This window comes from Embiotoca jacksoni, unplaced genomic scaffold (genome assembly GCF_022577435.1).
Source record: "Embiotoca jacksoni isolate LCO1_2020_lvr unplaced genomic scaffold, fEmbJac1.0.p SCAF_57, whole genome shotgun sequence".
Lineage (NCBI taxonomy): Eukaryota > Metazoa > Chordata > Actinopteri > Embiotocidae > Embiotoca > Embiotoca jacksoni.
In genome coordinates this window covers 1,705,692-1,720,290 of record NW_027185411.1, presented here as the reverse complement: position 1 = coordinate 1,720,290, position 14,599 = coordinate 1,705,692, and the positions used below count along the sequence as shown (strand labels likewise).

General features: G+C 43.5%; 1 protein-coding gene across 6 annotated transcripts in view; it reads right to left on the bottom strand.

The window, feature by feature from the left end:
• Nucleotides 1-1,807: 1,807 nt before the first annotated feature.
• sobpa (sine oculis binding protein homolog (Drosophila) a) overlaps nucleotides 1,808-14,599 on the bottom strand; it is a 44,965-nt gene continuing 32,173 nt past the window's right edge. For 4 of the 6 annotated variants that reach the window (XM_069172945.1, XM_069172946.1, XM_069172951.1 and 1 more), the window contains 3 exons: nucleotides 13,140-13,235; nucleotides 4,848-6,906; nucleotides 1,808-3,206 (listed from right to left, as the gene is read on the bottom strand). In XM_069172945.1, coding sequence (XP_069029046.1) covers nucleotides 4,849-6,906; nucleotides 13,140-13,235 — 2,154 coding nt within the window. In that variant the 3' untranslated portion in view covers nucleotides 1,808-3,206; nucleotide 4,848. The remainder of the gene's footprint in view (nucleotides 3,207-4,847; nucleotides 6,907-13,139; nucleotides 13,236-14,599) is intronic. The other 2 variants (XM_069172948.1, XM_069172950.1) reach the window with 1 other exon arrangement.

Below are 14,599 nucleotides of genomic sequence, written 5' to 3'. Positions count from 1 at the left end.
GATATTTTGGCGGGTGATGTGTTCACATGCTAGATTTAAAACTACACGACCCTGTCAAACTTCCTGCACTACACAAGTAAGAGTCCTGACATGTAAGAGCCATATTTGTTAGTGTACTTAGGGAAGTATGTCATTTTGAACACAGCATGTGTGTGTGTGTGTGTGTGTGTGTGTGTGTATATGGTGTCAGAGCAGCTTCACACCTTAATCCGGCCGTCTACCAACACCCATCTCTGCCGCTGCCACCCTGCCACATCACAGCCTCCGCACCCCTCGCTGTACTTCCTTCTCCCTCCTCTGTGGCTCAAGCCTCCACTTTCTCACCAGCCTGCACCGCTGGTCTCATCCTCAACCACAGCACCATCATCTCCATCACCTTTCTCAATAAATTATTTTTTAACCAACAACGGGCCAAGATTGTGTTTTGTAGCTGCACGACTGCAGCATCCAGTTTTTAAAATTACATCAGCCCTGGTTTTTGTGCTTTCACAAGGAAGGAAGGAGAGAAAAATCGACATTTTTGAATATAGCAGCTCAAAAAACAGCTAAAATAAGAAGAATATGTTCTATTCTGTTAACATAAACTAGAATTTAGCAAATGCTGGGCATATGGATATTTGAATATCTTTTTGTCTAAAGATGAATACAAAAGGCAGACAAGAGACTTAAAAAGCCTGTTTTCACTGACTTCGCTTGAAGCGGGGGCAAGGAAATGCTTAAGGTGACACCAAAGCTGGGCCTTGGCAAGCTAAGTCTAAATGCCTGACTAACAGGCAACAGCTAGAGTTGCACACTTTTTACTCTGAGTCAATGCTCTGTGATATCAGCTGTGCTCTCTGCTTGCACCGGCCTCACACACAAACATGTACACAACGTTACATATTCTTTTATGTGCAGTTTGTGTGTGACACGAGTATGTAACGCTTCGTGATTTGTGAATAAGTGTTTAAATAAACGTTGGGCCTCATTTGGACACAGTGGGAATCACTCAGTGTCCGACCATGACAGAAGGCAATAAAGCAAAAGGCTGCAGGACAAACAGGATTTAAAAACAGTGTAGACATTAAATGTGATGTTTAGTTGTCTTTTTTTTTTGTCTTTTTTTTTTAACCAGAACTGTGTTCCCCTCTATTTATTGTGACATATCATAAAGTGTTAACAACAATACTGCTTCTGACATTCACTTTCAGTACTTTTTCCTGTTTCTTCCTTTCTTTCTTTTTTTTTTTTTGTAAGATAAGTGCTTGTTATTTTGGCAACTATAAATTATCCGGTCAAATCTTCAGTTTAAAGATCCCATTTCCTCTGAAAACGACAGGGACATGTTGTGTTTCAACACACCAGAGGCCTTTGGCATATGATAACACCTTGTCTCACACTGGTACAATGTACCTCCTCCATAGGAGCGTGAACTAAATGCTGGCTTTGTCCGAGAGCGTCCCAGCTCACAGGCTTAAGCCGCAGTGTAACCGGATCACATCAAACTGGACAGGTGACAGTTGTGTTGCATTTACTTGCCCTGCTCTAAAGGCTGTACACAGAGCGTGACATTGAGTCAAGGACAACACTGACTCTATAAATTGGCTTAAAACAGATGAAATTGGCAACAGAAAAAAATGAAGTAAATTGGCAGGATTATCGGACAACGTGTTTCCAAATTACAGCCAGAATGAATTTGTTTTCCAGTGTGTTGAAATATTTCCGGCTGTGTTACTTCAGCAGTTTCCCTCCAGGTCCCAAAATAATAATTTATGAAATAGCCGGCTTCCCTCTTCCCACCCCCCTTCCCTCCCCCCCACCCTCCCTCTCAGCGCAGTCAGTCTCAAACTAACCCATGACAGGAACATCACTGCTAATGTATTATAGAAAAGATGAAGTACTAGTCTGCGGTAGCGAGTACCCGCTGCAGGTTGGCAGAGTTTCCACGCTGCCATGCCGCTGCAGCTCTTTTGGTGGTGCAGTAAGCCTTGAAATGCTCTCAAACAGCAGGGACCTGTGTTACTGTTACCAGCATGTGTCATGGCTCATGCCCCCCCCCCCCTCCCCCACCTCGGGTTCTCAAAATGTCAATAACAGGAATGATTATCAGGACAACTTGGTGTCAGTCTTGTGTAGCAATGTTTCTCAAATTCAGTGGAATTTTGAGAGCAAACCAGTAGATGCCAAAGGAAAATGGCAGAGATTGCATGATTCCACCCACACGTCTCTACTTGCTGGTGAAGGTTAACATTAACTCCAGTTTGTTGCTGATTCGGTAGGAATAACTCACAATACCACTGAGGGTGATTTTTAAGTCCAAGGACGGTTTTCCAGCCTCTGACTGAAAGATATCTCTAAATTGCCTTTCGGTCAAATTACATCAGCTGGATTTATGCTTGTTCGACTTCCCACCCGCTGCAATCCCCCAGAACACTTGGTGTCACGTTGGCAAGTAGATTTTTATTTTAATTTTTTTTGCTGGTTGTGAACAAGCAAAGGCCAAGAAGACTTTTTTTTTTTTTTTTTTTTTTTTTTTTGCCAGCTTTGTAGCTCTACAATCTAAACTTTGTGGAATCAGTTAGTGACAAATAAGAAAAAAAAAATAACACTTACAGGAGGAGAGATTTCGTACCTGTGGTGTGGCACTAAAAGCTTTTAACTGAGGGATGGAAACCTCTCTTTTGGGGGCTCCTTCGCTAATTTCCGAGCAGCGTCAGAGTTGAATATCAGACACCGCAGTAGTAGTGAAAGACGATAAAGAAGGTTGTTGTTCGATAGGGGAGGGTGGATAAAGTCTACGGGGGCAGTGTGGGCTGACGGTCTCTGAACGAGGAGAGAAGCAGCGGGGGTGAAGTCCTCCTGTTCCAGGAATAAACTGTCCTCAGTTCAAAGGTCAAGCGGTCTTTGCTGGCCACAAACATCCAGTCTGTCACACAGACAGTAGGAGTCCCGTCCGCTCTGCTGTGATACACATCATCATGTTCACTCGGACTCTCGTCAGTCGTCGAAGGCGGTTTGTGGTGCTGGTAGACTGGACGATGGGTGAGAACAGTGTGTGTGTGTGTGTGTGTGTGTGTGTGTGTGTGTGTGTGTGTGTGTGTGTGTGTGTGTGTGTGTACACGTGTAGAGTGGTGTAGTTGGGAGTGGTTGGATTTGGAAGTGGGGTGGGGGTGGGAGGGTGGACAAGTGAGTGTCGTTGATGGCACTGCGGTCCTCAGAGCATCCATCTGTGAAACAGAGTGGGAGGAGAAGGAGACTGAGTCAGAGCTGCTTTGGCTATAAAGTTGATGCAGGAACTCCAGCCGGCAGCTCCACCTTTGATTTGAAGGTAAGTGGGGGGAAAAGTGTTTGTTCAGTTGAGAGGAAGAAAAGGTTTTGTTGTTCAAACCACCGTGGATCCAATTAAAGAACATGCAGCTTTTTGGCAAGCGCTTCCTAATTTGGGGTTTATTCTCTCTGGTACTCACAATCAGTATCAGCTCGAGGACACTTTTGGGCAAATAAAGAATGAAATATTCAGCATCTGCTTCTCCGGTCGCATACATTTTACATAATGTTTTAGATATTTCATAATGAATGCCTTGCGATATTACAGGCGAGTGAGAAAGGTGAGACGCAGCATTTGACATTTTGCCCTTGCCCATACCAATAATGATAAATAGTGAATGGTACCTGAAGGTTACATCACTTCGGTTCACTTCAGCTGTTGCTCTGCTTTTAGCGATGCCAACGGTGCACCGGGCTGGATTTCCATCTTTTGTGGTTCCTAATTAATCTTATTCAGAGCGCTCGCCTCGTGTTACCACAACCTGAATTGGTCTTCAATTGCTCTTGAATACAATTTCATTTAATTAATAACTCAAGGAGTGCATCATTAAATTTAGTATTAATGTGCTGAATAAACCCTTTGACATGAGAGATTTCCCATTTCCATTCTGGAGCTCGTGGAGGTGAACTGCCAGTTTACCTTCCTAGAAAATGAGAGCAAGCTCAGGTGGAAATATGTCTTCGGTAAATTAAAGTGTTGGTTAAACACATGGTCGAGCAAGAAAGTCATAAAAAATCATAACAACGAAGACTGCACAAATACAACATCTAGTTTGTTGACATTTGTATTTAAGCCATTTGTTTATCTGATATCGAGTCTTAAAACGGTTCTAAAGCAGTGCATTCAAGGAAGAAAAACAAATTGGACTAAATTTACCGTAATAGTCAACATTAGTGCCGACTGGCTACACCTTCACTTAAAAGATCTCATAATTACGAGATACGCTGTAAAAAAATTATTTCTTACATAACTGCAATCCGCTTCCGTCTTTCGTGAAGACGCTCCTGGAGACCACCCGCCTGCCCTGGATGTATCAACGCCACCTTTTAGTCGTACTTCTATATCTCATCTTTTCACAAATGGCTTCATGTTCCCTCCAGGTTCACAAACCCTTTTATAGCCTCTTCCCTGTGAGTGCCCATCCATGTGTGATTCAAATGGACTCTGACATTATTTTAGGCTATTAGCTCAGCAGATGCTTGTTTGACCTCTTCCACCGTCTGTATGAAGAAACACCGCATTCACCCCTTGAATCAATTATCTCCTGGTGAAACTCTGATTCAGTGATCAACCTTCTTATGTCATTTCAAACTGATATAACATATAATAACCTTTCTGCCAGAGCTCCTCAGACTTGAAACACTAAATATGTCGCAAACAACTCATTAAAGACTATTTTAGAAGTGAATAATTCAAAGATGCCTTCTTGGGAGTGAAACATTACAACCGAGTGACAATACAATGCTGCGAATTATGAAATGTCTCTGAATGAATCTGTGTAAATTTATACTGAAAGGCAGAGACATCGTGGTGGGCCCACCTCATTTGTTTTGATTGCGAATTCGCAGACACCTCCTCTTCAGCGGCGGCTCCAGCTCGGGACTCCCGTCTGCCGACAACGGTGCACTGATGGAGCAGGACAAGATGGCCGCCTTGTCGGCGGCGGGCTTTGGCACGGGCTGGATGACCACGCAGCCTCCGGTCGACAGCAGCGGCAGGGCGTAGCCGTGCTCGCCCTCCTCCACGTTGGAGTCGGGATCCGGCTTACCCTCCGCCGTGTCCACTGTCTCGTCTTGTGCCGAGACCCGTTTCCCCGGCTCCCGATCGCCCACCGAGCAATTGTTCTCCTTCAGCGCCTCGTGTTCCAGCTCGCCGTTGGCTGGCTGCTCCTCCGCTTCTCCGTCTCCTGCGACCCCGTCTCCTCTGCGGTCGGGGCAAGATTCAAAAGCAGGAGTGAGAAGTGGATGCCATCCCGTACCGTTGACTATGACATTACACGGGGCAGCGGGGTTGGTTTGGAGCGGGGGCGGGGGTGGGGCCTGGGTCTGTACTGTGCTGGATAAAGGTGGTGCGGTAAGGTTGGAGATGCAGGAATTCAGCTGACTCACTGGGGGATCAGCTTTGCTCAAGGGGCTGCTGTTGCTGGAAGGTAGGGCGGATGACTCCAGTGTGTTAAGGTGTGTGGTCCCTTCCAGCTCTGCAGGACTGAGGAGGCCCTGAGACAGCAGAGCCCCTTCCCCTCCATCCCAACCACCTTTCCCTTCCCTCCCTGTCCCAGCAGCTGGTGGAGACCTCGATTCGAACTCGGCCTCTACTTTGACCTGCACCCCGGGTAGCATTCTCTGAATTACCTGCTGTTGGCATGACCTTTGGGAAACAGTTAGATCAATAACCCCGTCCATCGGTCCAGAGCCACTGGCTGGATAAAGGTTGCCTGAATTGTCCTCTGCCTTCACAGTCAAGTCCACTAACGCTGTCCTGCCTCTCTCTGAGCGCCCAGGAGAGACACGCTCTCCACCAGCTGGCTCCGTCTTCTGCTCCCCTCTGTCCCCTCCAGAGGAGCCGGGCGAGTGGAGCCCAGACGCTGACGCTTCTGAGGACTCTGGAGCGCTGCGGAAGAAGCCACTGCTCTCAGGTTGGTCCCTGGACGTTTTGGGGTTGAAGGGGATCGGGATTGGAATCGGGATTGGGACTGGGAGGGGTACAATGACAGGGTAAGGGACCAAAAGGGTAGGCGGGGGTACCAATGGAGCCAAGGATGGCATGCCGAAGTTCATCATTGGGGGTAGAGGGATGTGTCCGTTGGGCATCATGTTGACCGGGGGGAAAGGGGGCAGGCCTGGCATGGGGAGACCAGGGTGTGGGGGCATCATGCCAGGGTTGGGATTGGATGAGGGGTGGACATGCGGGGACAGCATGGGCCTGTGCATGGGGCTTGATGCTGGACCAAGGGACCGGGAGGGAGGTGGTGGACCGATACCAGGGATCATAGGGTTCGACAGCGGGCTGTTGTGCCCTGCTGAGTGGGCGGAGGGGCGAAGAAATGGTGGACGAATATGCTGCATCATTTGGTGCTCCATGAATAGAGGCAGCGGCATGGGTCCCCGGGGGGTCATCACCATGGGAGGGCTACCCGAAGGAAGCCCCATTGGTGGGTGCAAAGAGGGAACAGGCGGATGGGGAAGAGTGGGGCTCTCGTGGGGTCTGGGTGTGGGGATTTTGGCGGATGAGGAGGAGGACGGGGAGCAAACAGCAACATTGTCTGATGGTGAGGTGGCAGAAGAAGTGGAAGGAGCCAAAGCAGAGGCGGTGCAAAGCCCCCCCGGCGAGGGAGCTTTACGCCGAAGGTCCGTTAATGGCGTTCCCCAGGATTCAGGAGTGAGCAGCTGTCCTCCGCTGCACTCCGGCTTACCCTCCCCACCGGCCCCGTGTCCCGGGTTACACAGCGCACCGGGCAGGGCGGCCTGGGTCTCCTTGTAGAAAATGTCCATCTTATATTGGTTTAGGCATTTGGCACTGCAGAACTGCAGCCTCCGCTCACCAGCACCAAAGTCCAGGTACTCCTTCGTGTGGCGGATGTGTTTGCACCAGTCACACACCTGCAGGAAAAGATAAACACAACACATAAACTGCATCAGCGCCAGTCACCCTGCATACAGAAGACTTCTAATTTGCTTTTGATGATAAAACCTGAAAAAGAAGAAGCTGCAACGCCACACCATCTGGATATAAGCTCATTAAGGAAACTAATGCTGTTTCTAGATTCTTTCATAGATGTGTCAAGAAAAAATGCTTAACTTAGAAGTTTGTATAAATACACCTGTCTGTTTTTAAATGATGTGAGGTTTGTGTTTGTGAATGAATCGTCATTGTTGCGTTTCCTCTGCTCTACACAGACAGAAGTAATTGTGCGCTTAATGGCGTTCTGCTGCTACGTACGATTGAAGTGACTTTGCCTCTAACTTTCTGTCCTAACAAGGAATGCCCATTTACACCTTGTGTTGGCAATAAAGGCACTCTCAGTCTTATTTAACCACAGTCTCCTTGGGAGACCAACGCCTCAAGCACAGACAAAGAGATGATTTCCCTCGAGTGGCCTTGCATACTTAGTATTGAATTGTGTGCTGACTAGTCAACAGATATCAATGTAGTTATTTACAGGTATCAGCTTAGTGTAGAACTTTCAAATTTCCTTATTTTAGCTCCTAAATTTATAGCTAAAGTATATTCATCCTGTGGATGACTGGCTGAACATCTTACTACTAAAATGCAGTACTAATTGAAAACATTCATGATAAGTGTGAGGTTTTGGTGGCAATTAATTCAAATCAGACTGCAAGTACCTCTTTTTTTTTTTTTTTTAAAGGATCTGTGTCGGGTCCTTTGGGACATTCACGTGTTACTTTCAAGGCAAGATTTGACAATTTGAAGTAATACCATTTACGCATGTTGTGATGGAAAGTGAAACAATGCATATTGCTTTATTTTCTATTTTAACTCTATTTGTGTTTAATTTTATGCATTCTATCTGTTCTTATGCATTTGATTTCTTTTGTTTTTATTTCCCTTTATATGTGAAACATGGGATGTAATTTTCTAGCTGTAAAGCACTTTGAGCTGCATTTCTTGTATAAAAGGTGCTATACAAGTCAAGTTTATTATTATTATTAAATGTATATTCTCTTTGAGGAAATTATGCAAAATTATGCACAAATCTATTAAAAGAAAAATCTAAAAAGCATTGAACTGTTATTTCACACCAACAATGGGATCTTGTGTATTTATGATTGAAACAACTGGGTGGAGCAACACAGCCTTGTTCATGGTAAGGTAGTTGCATCATTTTATCTGCAATACATATAATAATGGAATAATTTGGTAGAGGATTATGAATTCATTCATTTTAACTGATCTCTGACTTCTAATTCTAATGTCCACTGATATCTAAACAATAGGATTTTTTTAAAAAATTTTTATGTCATACTAATGAAATTCTGTAGTAGCAAATCCTTTTTTGAAACTAATCCAATTACTAAGTCACGATCAGATCAGCTTCTAGAGTCACATTGGGATTTTCAAAGTGCGGTCAGAGCCAGTGATTTTATTTTTAATGAGCTAGCTTAGCTTTGTTTCTCATCATATGTTGTGCTTGAGATCAATTCTGTGTGCAGAAAGCAGCGGGATCCAAACACGTGGAGGCTCGACTGAAAAGTTGTCTTTCTCAGTCGCTGCGGTGGCAAAGATCCCCGAACGCCCTGCTGCACTGTTTCATCAACGTTATGCACCTTTTCAGTGCTAAACGTGCACATTTTTCTTGGTGAAGAAAATGAATGTGACCCTGGCAGAGCAGATAGCGGTGGGCGAGCCCCGAACACGGCGTTACTCGTCAGGCCACACACAGCTCACTCTGTCAGCTCTGGGAGGAGTGGCAGGTCCTCGCTGCAGATAATTAAGGCATTAATCAGTTGTCAGACCCTTCAACGACATCCATCCATCACACGGACCCTTAAGCCCCCCTGCTGAATGTTAATAAGTCGAGGGATGCAACCGGAAGGTGGATAAACTCCTTTTTGCATGCTGCATAGCAACATTGGCTTATTTGGCAGGATCGTGTCTGGCAGCAGCTGAAAGACTCACATGGTCTGTTTGGGCAGATGCACCGGACCACTGGCCAGGATTTCAAAAGAATACATGGCATGCTGTCCTGCAGCTGCGACATGTGTAAAACATCAGGTTCTTTGCATACATTACGTGTTTTATATCCGATTGTCTCGGATAGGCTGGACTGATTGGAATCCACCAAAAGTATTATATCTAATAAGTTTAGAGTCATCAAGCAGAAACTTAATAACTGAATATAACTGATTTGAGTTGAGAACAAGCAGCTGGAGAACATAAGGAACCAAAGCAAGAACAGATCAGAGACGTGAGTACACAGCGACTTCTCTGCTTAAACAGTGCTGGAAGGACTCGGATGTCGCTCCCTTGAATTCTACACGTTTTAACTGCCCATTTAGTTCTCGCTAATTCAATGAGCCATGACTGAGTAAAAGTCAAAAAGGTGCTCTCACAAGTTGAGTTTGATAATGGCAGGCCCAGGATATTTTAAATAATAAATGTGCTGAAATTTTCCTCGACTCAGAAAGACAGATGGAGAGCACTTAACGACTTTCTGCACCATGAGTGAAATTTCACTGCGCATTACACTAATGGAGTTGTGCTTTCTCTTTCTCGCTCGCTCCCCACTCCTGCACACAGATGTTTGCAGTTGAATGTAATTATGGTCATTTATTTCCGTCGTGGCCAACGAACCAGCGGCGGTGGTGCAGTTTAACCATTTGCGCTACAACAATTAGCGTACTTCTGAACAAGCACCATCGCCTCGGCAGTCGTCACGTTCTTCCTCCTCTCACCCGACGACCCGGCGAAATTTAAGAATCACCAAATGACAACTAGTTTTAGCGCGTAATTAGTTTGAACTAACAAGTTAGGTGGGATGACGATCGCAGGCGGTTCTCAGGGGGTTTAGGGGGGGGGATTGGTACAAGAGGATTTAATTGCTGCAGTCACAGAGAAGAAGGAGAGGGTCGTGGACCAACAGGTTGCAGAGGAAGATGAGACGGTGAAGAAGAGGAAGAGGGCGCAGGTGTTAGAGAGATTGCAGAGGATGTGGAGGATTTAGATAATGAAGAGGAAGAAAAGAAGGAGAGTTGCAGAGGGTTAAGAGGTTGGAGAGTTTCAGACGGTGCAGAGATTGTACGTTTTCACAAGAGGCTGCAGCGACCGAAGTGGTTTTATATTTAGGACGAAGCGGTTTCTGAGAATGAGGGGGTTTAAAGGAAGAAAAAGTGCATCAAGGGACAGGCTTGTGTATCCCACCCCTCCCCTTGTTAAGGTCGATACGCGATTCTTCTGACACTTCTCAGATTGCTGGCATAATCACATCGTGCAAAACAGGAGGATTAAACCCGTGAAAATGAACCAGGTGCTCGAAGTGAGGCGGTCTCTTGTTTTTTTTTTGTTTTTTTTTGTTAAGTCGTCTTACACTCCAAACAATCTGCAGCGAAGTATCCACTCCTGACAAACACAAACACTGCACCTGCTGCACAGCCCCAAAAAACTAGATTACGTAGCAACCGAGTGCCATCTTAAAGCACCTGGTCCATCGGAAAGAGAAAACACAGTAAAGATTATGCTGAGCTGTACGCAAAGAAATTTAATTTTGGCGATGCTTAAAAGACCATCTGTAACATGCGGACTTATTGCTATGATTAGCCGAACTATCAGATTACAGTGGCCTCATTCACTGTTGCAATAGTTATAATTACCTGGCTGATAAAAGTGGAAACATAGCCAGGTCGTATGCTTTCTGCTTTATATTGGCTGCACTGTGAACCTGACTTCTTCATTAAAACCTGAATGGAGCATGAAAAGTTTAAACCGCAGATAAAAGCCAAAGAAGACGAGACCTGCACTCCCCGCGAGGCTGCTCTTATCACAGCCAGGCCGTCCCATCACTCATTATAGATGTGACATACAAAGGCCATTCTCACTTGGTCGGTTGAAGCTCAAGTGCGCCATATTTCACAGCACAAACTCACGCACGGCGAGTAGAATAACTCCGGCTGCAGGAGTGATGAGACGGAGCTGGCGGACTGTGTTGGGATGTCACCGCAGCAGACCGGTCCGTGTTTCCTTTCCCACAACGGGGCGTCTTTGCTTAGAGCGAAAGAAGTCACTTCGCTGGGAAAGATTTAGACGAGAAGATCAATACTTCTCTCATATCTGAACTCTAAATATGAACCTCGTGCCTGCCACTAGTTAGCTTCGCGTAGCATAAAGACTGAAAACGGGGGGGAACGAGCTCGTTTGTTAAAATCGAACAAAACCCACCGACTAGCATCTTTAAATCTGACGCATAAACACTTTATACCTCATTTATTTAATCTAAAAGAAACAAAATGTAAAAAAAACCATTCTGTGTTGGACTATTTTTTTGCAGGGAGCAGTTACTTCTTTACTAGCTTCCTGACAACTTTTGTCTTATAATTTTTTTTACTTTTTCTGCCGATCAAACAATAAAAAGGTGCACGTTTTGCAATGAGGGGAAGATGTGATATAATTAAAAAATGGGGATAACGGTGGCAGTCTTTCTCAGGAAGACATCCATGGGTTTGCACTATTGTATATAATCCATAATTATCAGTAATCATTTCAAAACATGTGATCAAAGTTTAAATTCACTGTTTCTCTCCGTTCTGAAAATAATAGTAGATTAAAATATACGCTGTGATCTTATTTCCTCACATTCAGTAAATATTGGTAGGATTGAGTGGATGAAAAAGTTGTTTAAAGTGCCTTCATATTAGCTCCAGAAAATACTGTCATTGACTGTTTGGAGACCTCCAGTAAAGTGCAGGTATCTGATGAGAAGGGCCAGAGTGGCCGTCTGTCGCCACATATTGGTGGAAAACCCCCAGAAATGAACTTTAAAAAAATAGAGTGAACAATCTTTAGCCACACACCGTACAGGCGTAAGTTATCTTTAGGTGTAAAAAGAGGAATCCTCAGTGATGCAGCCAGAGGCACTTTCCATGGACACCAACTCTCAGATTTGCTTTCCTGTCTTTTGATGTGCAGTAAATCTTACATTTCTTTGTATTTTTGTCTCACTTTTTTGTATTTTATTTATTAAACTCTCTACCGATTGCTAGAGAATAGATCATTTTGAAGAATCTGAAGACTCCTGGCCTGAAAAAAAATTAAAATTGTTGTTTGTTGTTTACATGAAAAGTAAACTGGCGCCTGAATTTTCAGCAAGATAGCATAACTTTAAAGGAAAAACTTCTTGTGGCCTGGGTCCTTTTTTTTTTTCTCCCCTAGTTTTGGCGACTGTTTAATTTAATTGTTATAACACTCTGCTCTCTGGAGTAAAGGTTAAGATCTGGAAACACAGCAACTTTGTACAAAGAAAATCTGAAGGGGTGAGAAACGAGCAGATTATCAGACATTTGGACGCCTTTTTCTTCAGAGGTCAAACTGATCTGTGGGTCTGTGTGGAGGGTTTAAGAAGCAGCTGTTTGTAAAGTGTCATTTGTGATCAGAGATTAAAACATACAGTTTGGGTTGTAACTTTACAGTCTGATATTGTTTCGATTTTCTTATCTGGTGTGTTTTTACTTAGTCAGTACATCAAGGAATTGCTATTGTAATATTATTAGACATATGCCATGGATTGCCAAAGAATTGGTAAAAAACTATGAAAGTTGGAGTGAAGTTGAAAGTTCCACATTAGTAGCATAAAAGTGGCATGTTAGTGGATATATTTTATGAATCCCAAACTGTTTTCTTTCGCTAAACACATTATTTACAATGCTCAATAAATATTATTAAGTAAACAAAATGAGCTACACATTGCATCTTACTTTCACCATAAACATGTTACAGTTGCAGCAATATTTTACCCTCTCTAATTCTGGATGAGTTTATAAATGTCTCAATACCTACAACCCCCAACACAAGTCACTGAATGTGATGTATAATGAAAACGAGCAAAGCAAATGATTAAGCATGAAAGAAATTATGGAAAGCTCAAACTGAAAAGTATGCAAACTTTACGTATAAACATGACTTGTGTGCTGCGAGCTGAGGTTGAGTCTGCTGTTTGATGTCTACTTTTACAGTCATGCCCAAATATGAACCATCCAGTCACATGTCAGGAAAGAAATGACTTGAAAATGACACACCAACAAAGAACAACAGTCAAAAACATATTTGTGCAGTAGCCATCAAGCTTAAACTCTATCTGGTGTTAAATGGTTATGATCCTTACAAGCACATCGCTGTTTGTCTTGAAGACAAGCCTGGGCGTGTCCTGAGTAAAGCTGTGCTGGGGTAATTTCCCACCGAGGCCATCGTCGTCTCTCGCCTGGGGGGGGAGAAATAATGGCTTCTTTTTACGAATGGACAAAATAAACAGGTGAACAGAGGCAACAAGGAAAAACTCAGAAAATGGAAAACAACACTGAGGAAGATGAACAGAAATGGTTGACTGTAAAACGGGTGGACAGTCATTGGTTTGTGGACAAACCAATCTACAAAAATCTCTGGAACGAAACAGCGTGTGAGTGTGCAGGCATGCATGTGCAGGTTGAGGCGTCGGAGAGACATTTAGTTCACACATTGAAAACGCTGCCCTCTAATAACAGCAGCGCGTTTTAAAACATCCATTTATCTAAGTAGAAAATATAACATTTGAAATATAAAACAGAATATATTAATATCAATCTATACTAAGCATAAATAAAACATACGGAGGGCTCTGAAGTCTGCATGACATCGGGTTTTTTTTAACTTTATTTGTGTTAATATTAGCGTAGCAAAGTGTACCAAGCGGGAGCCATAAGTAAGAAAGTCAAACTTGTTTTCTAATCACTCAATAAATTCATAATGAGGTTTGATACCGTGTTTAAAAGATCTGCAAACTTTTGCTCAGGCTGGCTGTGGGGGAGCTTTGCTGAGAATTACATCTCAATGCTAACAACGCCAACAGTGAGGGAAATGTTAATTAAGTACAATTAAAAGCAGATAGAAACAAATGATCTCTAGCTTTTTTTATAGCGCAAAATCGATTAAATTAGAGCCAGCGTTGGACTTTATTTTGATGTATCGACCAGCCGTAGTGGTGGCCATTTTGACACCGGTTTGGCGACACTTCCTAAAGTTGCTGATATCTCTGACTTGGAATAACAACACAAAATTATCTCCGACATCTGACAACCAGGGAATTTATAGTTTCTGAACAGAATAACAAGTCGCTAGCATCATGCATTACTCGTTTGTTAATGGATGAGCTTACAATCAAAGTAATTCCCTACAAGGTGAATAAAACCTCAGTCAAAAGAAGGCAATTATTAATATTGTTGAATATCTTCTGATTGGACAATAAACAGACTTTGCACCAACCGTTACTTGAAGCGTTTAGGTATAAACTTGCAAATTAATTTCAGTTTAGATTTTTTTTTATTTTTTTTTTATACTGGAGTCATTGGTTAGTTACTATGTAATAAGCATTGATACCATAATATTGCTGAATACAAACTGACTATGATAACTAGTTAAATTGGAGAATATTATGGTTGACTGTAATGCTGTACAGCAGAGGAGGAGAGGGAACCTTGTGACCTCAGCCTGAAATGTTGTGGATATTGTTGGTCATTATTTGACACACTTTTCCAGTAGCATGACGTCTCCTGTAGCAATAAAATGCTTATAATACACAATAAAATGATA